This window comes from Schistocerca piceifrons, chromosome 8, assembly GCF_021461385.2.
Source record: "Schistocerca piceifrons isolate TAMUIC-IGC-003096 chromosome 8, iqSchPice1.1, whole genome shotgun sequence".
In the NCBI taxonomy this organism is placed as follows: Eukaryota; Metazoa; Arthropoda; class Insecta; order Orthoptera; family Acrididae; genus Schistocerca; species Schistocerca piceifrons.
This window is the reverse complement of record NC_060145.1, coordinates 33,882,167-33,894,095: the sequence shown is the minus strand read 5'-3', so window position 1 is coordinate 33,894,095 and position 11,929 is coordinate 33,882,167. Positions and strand designations below refer to the sequence as shown.

The 11,929-nt window shown below is 38.0% G+C and overlaps 1 protein-coding gene across 1 annotated transcript in view; it reads left to right on the top strand.

The window, feature by feature from the left end:
- The first annotated feature begins 490 nt into the window (after positions 1–490).
- Positions 491–11,929, top strand: part of LOC124711826 (phenoloxidase 1-like) — a 67,236-nt gene continuing 55,797 nt past the window's right edge. Inside the window, exons 1-3 of the mRNA XM_047242055.1 lie at positions 491–625; positions 1,487–1,682; positions 10,151–10,374. Coding sequence (XP_047098011.1) covers positions 614–625; positions 1,487–1,682; positions 10,151–10,374 — 432 coding nt within the window. The 5' untranslated portion in view covers positions 491–613. The remainder of the gene's footprint in view (positions 626–1,486; positions 1,683–10,150; positions 10,375–11,929) is intronic.

The window sequence follows — 11,929 nt, the reverse complement described above, 5'->3', positions numbered from 1 at the left end:
CTTTTCTCACTCATTTCCTGTTCCCATTCCAGCACAGCCCTCATTCTCATTCTACCAACACACCCAGTCTTTACTTGTCTCCTTTCTGCAAACACGCAAACACCCCCCCCCCCCCCCCCCCCCGCCTTCACCTCTCCCCGGACCTCCATCCAACCACCTGACTGCTCCTAGCTGCCCTATCCTCTCTTCACCTCCCCCTTGTGTGCTCCCCAGCACCACTTCTCAGCCCCCACCCCTACCTTGCTATTCCTCTCTCCTCCCTGCCCCAGCCTCCTCATTACCCCCACCCAGTTGCCACTCCTATCGTGCACTGCTGCTGTTGCTTGCAGTGTGGCTTCAGCTGCCAGAGACTGCATGTGTGATCTATTTTCGACAAAGGCCTTGATGGCCAAAATATTACATTGTGAAGGTGTTCCTGCTGTACCTATCTGTGGCACAGCATAGCATCTCTGCTGTTTGGTGAGAAGCAAAACTCCTTTTCATAGTATTGTCACATTCCATCTTAGATTTTCCATTGTTTAATTTTAGCTAAAACCGACTAGCAATCTGTGTGAAATAAGCAGATTGGAGGAGGAAAAATTGATACAGAATAAATAGTAGGCAAGGCAGCACAATGGAAGACAAGGTATGGAAGAGTAAGCGTAGATGAGAGATAACAAGCTGTAAATAAGTTAGGTACAGTGAATGGTAATTGAACACCCATAGTTTTCATATGGGGGAAAAGGTTGCACATAATTTTCATGCATTTTCTGATAAGGGATCAAGTATTCATGTGAATATAAATAGATGAAAACTAAAATTTTCAGCCAGGTAGCCCCATTAACATACTGACTGGAAACACATGAGCTTTTCATCAAATTAAATGTTCTATTTAAAATACATGCTCTGCTCATTTTATATTGACAAGAGTTGTCAACACATCAATGAACTGGAAGTGTGTTGTTTTGCCACTTAATTTATAAGTCTGACAAGCTAAAATGTTTCTAATCTTCATTTGGTGTTGAATACCAGCTACAGGAGAAGAGTTGTTCGATTAAGGTGGTCATTCCAAGACAAATAACATGCCTGGATGTTAAGATTGTTGTACTAGCTCACACAGTGAACATTTCTGAAATTCCTTCCTTAAAATTTACAGAATAAGTGAAATAAGTGGTAAACCTTTTTACCTCGGCATAAATGTTTCTCAAACAGCATCAAAAAGTTCATAAAATTTATTCATGAATGAATGGTCTTTGTAGAGACAAGTCAGTTTAACTTGGTGAAATAGTTATCGAACTTACAGAAAGGTTGGGAAGATACTCATTACAAATAAGCAACAATACATAACTTTCCTGAAAGTTAACATGTTACTATTTATAAATTGTATTGGCGATGTTTTTAAGAATGTCATATTTTTCACAAATGTTATTTCCTTAATAACTTACCATCAAAGAATGCAAATAAAAATTTCTATGCAGAATTTTCTAAAATTTGTCCTTCTTTCCAGACACCTCGTTACCAGTCAATAGTTTCAGAAATTACAGACAGATGGGGTGGAGTTCAAAATAGAATGGAAATTGATGTTAAGCCAATCACCTTGCCTGATCTGTCATATCCAATGACACTTAGCCGTAGAGAGAACTTCTCTCCTTTCCTGCCACATCACAGGAAAATGGCTTCAAGACTAGTGGAAACATTTCTTGGTAAGTGAAACTACTGAAGGTTGGTGACTGCATAGTTATACTCCTGAAGTGTCAAATGATTGGTGGATTCAAAGTTAATGAAGTGGGGAATGGAGAATCGACTATTGATAAGTCAGTGATGCCAATATTTTAACAAAATTAAATTGCAGGCTTCAATTTTGTTGTAATAACTCGGAGAAAAATATTTAATATCATAAACAGAAAACATGCAAATTATATGTTGTGCAATTACTGGCCCAGTCCCTCATACCATCAAAGGATAACTATTAAATTTTCATAAAGAGCAATCTCACTGAAAATAAGCAAAATATAAAGCACTTCCGTCTCTTTGACGGTACATGCTGTCACCATGGGATCCAAGCCCTTTGCAGCACTACTTCCCTTTCTGTGCTGAAAGTCTTTCTCCTATTCCCATGGGATGGTCCTCCTAGTGACAGTTATGCTTTGAACTTGTTTCTGTTCTGGACACTTATTTTCTTATTTTCTGGCCTTCAACTTATTATTCATAGTTTTATGGTCTCTTGAGATTGACTGGCTGCTGCTCCTCTGAATGATGTGGAGTGGGATCAGCTAGCACTTACTTCAGGGGTCAAATTACAGAGTGACTTGTCCATTCTGAGAATGTTTCTTTTGAAGTCTTGTCAGGTGACACTTTCCCACAGCTACAAGGTCTTTCTCAGCCACTGACCTTCGTTTACGCTTTACAGCTATTATAAACTGAGTTCAGTGAAAAGTGGCTACAGATACATTCTAGTGGCCACTTCCCAGTGGGGATCTGTCTCCAAACTCAGATAGTGGTTGAAAGAAGACCGTGAAGGTGGATGATTATTCAGAGAGCATATTGGTTGCTGTACAATTGATGGGCTATTTTTGAACATTATTTTAGTTTTCAGGGAACTGTCCACTTTCCAGTTTATCTGACTTGGCTTCCATACCTGAAAGACATATGAACAAAATCCAATCCCTTCATTGAATCATTTGAAATGACTTACAGGAAAAGCACGGAGAGCTGACAGATCCCGCCTAGGGTACTTGTTTGATAGTGTTTAGATTTGGGCAGCATCGTCTCCGGATCAGTCCTTACTTCCTATCCGAAAATGTTAGATGCTGTCCACCATGAGGTCATTGGAATATTGACTGGGTCCTTCTGGGCCAGCCCAGTGCAGATAGCACTCTAGATTTGGCTACATATCCTTTTGGCTTGACAGGCACTGACAATCTCAGCATCACCTCAGTCACAGGCATTTAGTGCCGTAGTCCAACCACATTCTGAATATCTCTTAAGGGAATGGCCCCATATGAACAAGCCATTTCGGATATGTGCCACTGGCAGTCGAGGCTCTGTATCAGACATACGAATACGTAGGCAGGGATGGAAAGCATTGCCACCTTGGTGTCTTCAGAGGCCTAGAGTGATTATAACAACAAAAATTATGCAGCAACAATCTTCAAATTTTAGATAAATTCAACCATGAGGATCTAAAATGACATTTTCATCTTCAAGAAATACACCCCTAGACACAAAGCTTAGTAAACTAGAAAGTTTACTGTAATCTTCCCTCCTACTAAATTTTTCTTAGAAGACTATGCTTATTGTGGACAATAGCTGCAAGTAGGAAGGAGAGCGTGGATTACAATGCGTTATGAGAAAACTTCAACTTGTGATTAGATTTTTACAACTTTTCCTTGTATTTTAAGTATGTACAACAATTGTATCACTGTCTACACTGATGGATCCGAGCAAGTAAATGTCCTCAATTGATCCACTGTTTTCCCTGACAGTGTTAACAAAGTAAATCTTATGTAATAATTTGCAAATTATGATGATGTAGGGTTACATGGCATTACAGGTGATTCAGACATCATAATACAAGGTTTCTTTTGTGTTCACTCTCATGCACTAAAAGTGCTTCACCAAATGTATCCAGTAGACCAGCTGATTCAATACATCTAAGCACCCTACAGTGGCTCCAACACAGTGGTAAGAAGTTGATCTTGTGTGGGGTACTGATCAGGTAGTGGTATTGGGAAATGATATGGCCAACAGAGCGGCCAATGTAGCATGTCAAGATGGAGTTGGCAATTAATGACCCATCCTGTTGTGTGCAGTCTTCTCATTTTCTCATTTTCTCATTTTCTGAAAGCTGCATCATACATTAAAAGAGGGTGACAGAACAAACTGTAATTGTTCAAATCGACCACACAGGCATGGTGGGCTTCATGTCAGTCTTGCCACTGGAAGGAGTTTCTGCTTACCAGGCTGTGCTTTGGATATAGCTCTTTACCACATGGCTTCCTCTTTTGGTGGGAGGATCCACCACTCTTAAGGTTTGTGGTGTACCACTTTCAGTTTACCATATTTTGACAGTGTGTGTGTCTTACATTCTGATATGATGGCTGCCATCAGTCTCGCTGATATTGATTCCAGTGTTAAGTGTGGTGACATCCTGTGAATTGTCAGACCTCATCTCTAAATTGGTGGGGAAGGGAGGCAGACTTTAATATATTAACATGCTCTGCATGTTGGGACAGCCTTCATCTGAACCTATGCCTTCTCAACAGGACACTGATCACCATGATGTTGGGTGTCCCTCACCTAAAATAACCACCACATCCACTGACCTGGTAGTAATGTTGGTGCTGCTTCCCCCACACCCTCTTTGGGAGTTCAAACTCCCTATCCATAAGGGATGTCGGTCCCAACCACAGCAGGAGGAGAAATGCCATCCTCCAACATCCCTTACCAAGAAGGTGTCCTTTGGGATACTTCCTCTTAGACTAGGCTGACCTACAACTGGATGCCAGCCAGTCAGTGGCTGATAGCCATAGGATGCTCTATGGGCACCAGTGTCCTGAAAATGTACATGGTATCTCTGTTACTGGTGATGTCTACATCCAGATGCCATTGGCAAATATTTTCATTTTCAGCGTACTTGGGCCTTTCCATGTGAGAATTGTTAGCCTGTGTTTAGTGTCCTCAAACAGATAGAGAGAATTCATTTAAAGTTTAATTTAATACATGTCACCTGGAACCTTAGTTATTCATTCAATGAGTTGGAATTCCTCAGTACCCCAGCCCTGTGCCCTGAAAAGACTCCAGGACCATGCGAAAACACTTGGCAATGGATCACCAACATCATATACTTGACATTTTCAACCATATCTGCACTGAAGGAAAGTTCTCATCTCAATAGTGAGAGGATGTGATAGTCTAGTACTGAAACTGGTTAACTCCCCTTGAGATTGACAGCTGTCAATCAATTAGCCTCGCTAATATTCTCTCAAAGTGGCTCGAACGTATGTGACAATGGCTGTGTTGATACAGTGAGTCTCGGGGTCTTTCCACTTCATCTGTGGGTGGTTTTTGCTAAGGCCACTCTATTACTATTTGATTTGCCTGGAGTCTGCTATTCAGTCAGCTTTTGCCCACTGTCAATATACTGTGACTGTCTTCAACTTGTGTAGTGCTCGTGACACCACACAGCATCACCACATACTCGTTACTCTACATGAGTGGGGTCTCTTGACCCAGCTCCACAATTGTCTGGAGCAGTTTCTCACCCTACTTCTTGTGTTCAGAGTGGTGCCACCCACAGTACTTGCTGTGTAAAAGTTACTCCAATTATTTTCTGGGTGGGCCTACTATCCCACAGTTACATTGCACATCCATACACAGTCCCTGATACACTAGCACAAGGAATAACTTATCTGAAACGTCAAGATCAAGCAGACACAGCAAAATATCGCCCATAACATGCCTATCAACAATATACAAAATATTAACTTCAGTCATTACACAGAAATTAATGACACATACAACACAGAACAAAATTATAAATGAAGAACAAAAAGGCTGCTGCAAAGGAGCACGAGGATGTAAAGAGCAACTGATAATAGATGCAGAGGTGGCATATCAAGCTAAAACTAAACAAAGGTCGCTGCACTATGCATACATTGATTACCAAAAAACTTTTGATAGTGTACCCCACTCATGGTTGCTACAGATATTGGAAATATACAAAGTAGATCCTAAATTGATACAGTTCCTAAAGATAGTAATGAAAAATTGGAAAACCACACTTAATATCCAAACAAATTCAAATATCACATCACAGCCAATACAGATTAAGCGTGGAATATACCAAGGAGACTCATTAAGTCCTTTCTGGTTCTGTCTTGTTCTGAACCCACTATCCAACATGCTAAATAATACAAATTATGGATATAATATTACTGGAACATACCCACACAAAATCACATATCTGCTATACATGGATGATCTAAAACTACTGGCAGCAACAAATCAACAACTCAACCAATTACTAAAGATAACAGAAGTATTCAGCAATGATATAAATATGGCTTTTGGAACAGACAATAGTAAGAAAAATAGCATAGTCAAGGAAAAACACACTAAAAGGGATTACATATTGGATAACTACAGCAGCTCCATAGAAGCGATGGAAAAAACAGATGCCTATAAATATCTAGGATACAGACAAAAATAGGAATAGATAAAACAAATATTAAAGAACTAAAAGAAAATATAGACAAAGACTAACAAAAATACTGAAAACAGAATTGACAGCAAGAAACAAGACGAAAGCTATAAATACTTATGCTATACCAATATTGACCTACTCATTTGGAGTAGTGAAATGGAGTAACACAGACCTAGAAGCACTCAATACACTTACACGATCACAATGCCACAAGTAGAGAATACATCACATACATTCAGCAACAGAAAGATTCACATTAAGCAGAAAAGGAGGAAGGGATTTATCGACATAAAAAACCTACATTATGGACAGGTAGACAATTTAAGAAAATTCTATCTAGAATGATCAGAAACTAGCAAAATACACAAAGCAATCACTCGTATAAATACATCGGCTGTACCATTGCAATTTCATAACCACTTCTACAACCCATTAGACCACATAACATCAACAGATACGAAGAAAGTAAATTGGAAAAAGAAAACACTACATGGCAAGCACCCGTATCATCTAACACAGCCACACATCGATCAAGACGCATCCAACACATGGCTAAGAAAAAGCAATATATACAGTGAGACGGAAGGATTCATGATTGCAATACAGGATCAAACAATAAACACCAGATATTACAGCAAGCATATTATTAAAGATCCCAATACCACAACAGATAAATGCAGACTTTGCAAACAACAAATAGAAACAGTAGAGCACATCACAGGTGGATGTACAATACTAGCAAACACAGAGTACCCCCAGAAGACATGACAATGCAGCAAAAATAATACATCAACAACTTGCTATACAACATAAACTAAAAAAACATGTTCCCCCATGCAAGTATGCACCACAAAATGTACTGGAGAATGATGAATACAAATTATACTAGAACAGAACCATTATAACAGATAAAACACCACATAACAAACCTGACATACTCACCAATAAAAAGAAATTAACACAACTAATCGAAATATCCATACCCAATACAACAAATATACAGAAGGAAACAGGAGAAAAAATTGAAAATACATCCAACTGGCTAAGGAAGTAAGACATGTGGCATCAGGATAAAGTTGACATTATACCAATTATACTATCAACTACAGGAGTCATACCACACAATATCCACCAGTACATCAACGCAATACAGCTACATCCAAACGTATATATACAACTACAGAAATCTGTAATTATTGATACATGTTCAATTACCCGAAAGTTCCTAAATGCAATCTAACATATACCGTACAGTTAAAAGGAAGTCACGCTTGATAAAGGTCCGCGTCACTTTCCATTTTTGACCAGACATAACGTCTGAGAAAAAGAAAGAATAACAATGGAAGAAGTTGGGAATGGGAACAGTTGTGACAGCCTCTTCATTCATATTACAAGGGGTGATGTGGACAAGATCGTAGCTCAGACTTCCACCACTGGTGTTCACTTCAATGTTTGAAATGACGCAGTGAATGAAATGCTAACAGTGCTGTGAGAAAAGTAAATGTGGTACTAAAGGTGCTGATAATGGTTTTTGACAAGGAATAAGGTTTCTTTTTTTGTGTAATGATTTGTTGGTCAGATCATAATAGACACTAACTAGCTTCAAATGAGTGGACAGAGGTGGTGGTTAAAGATAAATACTTTAATGTGTGAATCAAGGCTCACTGAAGTACAAATTCCTCTGGGAACATGTAGAAGGGTGATTCATTTTTAACAAGTGAATTGAGGCACCCTCCCAAGAGTAAAGTTCCCTTCAAGGCATAAAATAATTGTGTAATAAAATATCTTAGAATTATGGGCACTTCTTTAATGAACTTGAGGGGATTAGAGGTGAACTGCTAAAGATATTGGCTCTGATGTTTCTTAGTATCATTTGTGACTGTGTCCAGTTAAATTTAATAAATTTCCCAAGTAGAGTATATGGGAACAGTAACTAGGAAAAAGTAGATTTTACAATTGCAGTTGATCACCTTTTTGGAATCTGACTGGTCTGATATGGTCTGCCATAAATCCCTCTCCAGCACCAAACTCTTCATCTCAGAATGGCAGTTGCAACTCACAACGTTAGTTATTTGCTGTATATATCCCAATCTCTCTCTCTCTCTCTCTCTCTCTCTCTCTCTCTCTCTCTCTCTCTCTCTCTCTAGCTTCCTACAGTACCATGGAAGTTATCCCCTAATGTCTTAACAGATTTCATATCATCCTGTCTGAGTATTCTCAATATATTCCTCTCCTCTCAGATTCTGAGCAGAACCACCTCATTCCACATCCTGTCTGTTTTCAACATTAGTCTGTAGCACCACATCTTATCACTTCAGTTGTCTTCTCCAGTTTTCCCCACAGTCAATGTTCCACTACTATACAACACTGTGTTCCAAACATAAATTCACAGAAATTTATTCCACAAATTGAGGCCAATGTTTGATACTGGTAGACTTCTCTTGGCCAGAAATGACCTCCATGCCAGTCCTAGGCTTTTCATCTTCTTGCTCAGTCTGCCATGGGTTAATTTGCTGACTAGATAGCAGAATTCCTTAACTTAATCTACTTCATGACCCCCCCCCCCCCCCCGCCCCTCCCTTCCTCCCAACCAATCTAGATGTTAAGTTTCTTGCTGTTCACATTTCTACTACTTCTTGTTACTTCAGTCTCCTAGATTTACTCTCACTACATATTCTGTGCTCATCAAACTTCATTCCATTGAGCACATTCTATAATTCTTCATTCATAGAGGATAGCAAAGTCTACAGTGAATCCTACCATTGATACCCTTTCACCTCAAGCTTTAATTCCACTCTTCACCCTTTCCCTCACTTCAGTGATTCAACAGCAAGGACAAAAAAATGAATCCCTGGCTTACACCTGCATCCCTGACAGAGCACTTCATTCTTGGTCTTCCACTGTTGTTACTCCGTTGGCTTTTGTACGTGTTGTGTAATTATATATAATATCCCCCCCCCCCATGGCTTATACCTATTTTTTGTAGAATTTCAAATATATTGCACCATTTGATATTGTCATTGATTTTGCTCAAGTAAATAAACCTGCTAATTTCTTAATCCTGGGTTCTCTAGTAATGAGGAAAAGATACATTAGATAGTGGGTACAGTGAGAGAATTTCCCAGTACTAGTCACAGAAAACTATGTTAACAAGTTGTTCTTCAGTTTGGTACATACTGTGAGCAAGCCAAGGCAGTGGTGCATGAGACGAATGGGGAGTCATAAAATAGTGGTGAAGATTTATAATCAATGGTCCACTTGTGATGCAGACTTACAGCTCATTTTGATATGCACAATTAGCAAGAATTCCGCAATATCCACACAGAAAACAATTTTTAAATGTTGCATAATATTCTATGATGGTTAACTTTAAAGCTGTTGAAAGCAATTGAATGATTGCTACCAGCCATATAGGTGTTCAGTTGCAGACAGGCACAATGAAAAGTAAACAAATTTTAAATTCTGTGTCCATCTTCTGTAGACGTGAGTAGCAGTCTAGCTATTTCATAACTTTGTTTCACGGGTCCACAAATGCAAAAAACCATGCTCTGTCAGAGATGTAAATCATATTAAACAATTACTTCCAGTCAATAACTAAGAATTAGTCAAACATCTATTGCCTCAACCAGGTACAGTGCATTTTTAAAGGTTCAGATATTTATAATAGCCATAGGAGACAAAATGGGGAATTTCACATGTGACATAAGTGAAGAGTACATATTGTGGGTATATTGTTGTGAAATAAGACACATACAAAAATAGTCGGCTTAAATTTGGCTTCATGAAGAGCATCAACCAAAAATAATTGTTTTCTGAAGCACTTAAAGATTTAAATAATGCATTTTGATGTGCTGTTCCAAAGTGAAATGTCCTGAGAAATCTAAATCTAGATTAGAAACAACTGTAATTTAATACAGTGTGTTTCAGTAGTTACATATTAATTTGTTGTTAACTTTTTCATTTCAGGAATGCGGACATATGAAGATTTTCTTTCCTTGTCAGTCTATTGTCGTGATCGTATAAATCCATACATGTACACTTACGCATTGTCAATTGCAATGCTTCATCGTTCAGATACACATGAACTTCCTCTGCCACCTCTAACGGAAGTGTTTCCAGACAAGTATATGGATGGTGCAGTTTTTTCACAAGCTCGTCAGGAAGCAAATGTTGTCAGCAGTGAGAACAGGGTAAGAAAATAAGTAAATTAGTATTGTCACTGTCTTATGTAACTATCATTCATTGACAATGTAACACATGACCTTTCTGTAAAGTACACAAAAAACTTGCTTCGCTCCACAACCCAAACAGTATGAAGTTAAAATACTGAGTTAAAATAATTAAAATAAAGTAAGGGAAATGAAATAAGGTATTGGAAAAATTGGTGTCTGGTTTTCTCTTCTGTATTGTATAAATGAAAAATCAAAAGTAACTGTTTTCAGGTAAAAACGTATGTGAACATCACTATCATTTATTTCCTTGGTTGAAGAGCTTCAAAATTATTGAAAAAACTTAAATATAAATCTTAAAAATCCCAATTCGTGCAATACTTGCATGATATGCACATAAACAAAAGTGAGTTTCTATGCACCACATGAGTCAGCTCTGGTGATAGCCTTCCCTTTGTGTGTGTTGTTTCATCCAGAAATTCATTGTTACAAATGTTTTGGTTAACCAATTACTTTAAAGAAAATTTCTCAGCATTCTCATATGCAGCAAAGTAAAACAGAATCAAGACTGCACTGATAAAATCAGTTGGCCTTTAATTTGAACTTTCTCTTAATGCAAATACAAAATATTTTTCATTTATTGCTACTCGAAATTTGAATATTATCCCAGTATATAATACTGACCTAAGATAATTACAATCAAGATAGATCCTGAAAAATAAATGCTAAAGAAATTAAGCAGTTTATTTGAAACTGCAGCTACAATTAACAAGACAACTTGTATTGTGAACGTCTTCATATCTACAAAAAAGTGAATACGAGAAAAGCTAACAACATTTATCTTAACTATGTTACACAGGATATGTAAAAAAATTAAATAAGTGATTCATAATGATAAATCACCAAGAATGAATAACATCCTTAAAGGTTATGGGCCTGTTGAATAGTTAGAACAACATATACAAAAAGGAACACATACCATGTGATAGTAATAACTGAAGAGGGACTAAAATCCAGAGCATCAATATTCTATAAATTAGGTTACTTACTAGCAAATAATTACAGCAGGCAATACCATAAAGGTGATCCGGAAATTTTATTAGCCTAGTAAAAACATGGCAGTTAATTTCTTCAGCACAGGACCAATAATCAGTCACAATGAGGTGTTGGGCTCCACATTAATGAGCTCAGCGAAGCATAAAGTGATAGGGTTGTCATCAAAATGGTGATGTAGTAATGTTTATGGATACTCGGTAGTGTAGTTGGACAGACCAGTGCTGATGGCTTAACTGTATGTGGTGATTCCATTAGAAATAGATTCAGATAGTATAGTAAACTTGAAACTCATTTATGTACTGCAAATTCAATAAGTTCTAGCCAACCCTGTGGAGTCTTTGATCATTGCTGTCCTGCTGTGGAGTAAAAAAGATACTGCCAAAATGGAAATAATCAGAAGTAGAAACATCTGCCAAGTTGGATTAAGCTCAGGCAGATTGAGAGAGATAAACCTGCTTTATACTCTGCACATTAAGGAGAAATGCAATCAGGCAACAATCACTTTTAAAACTGAAATTGC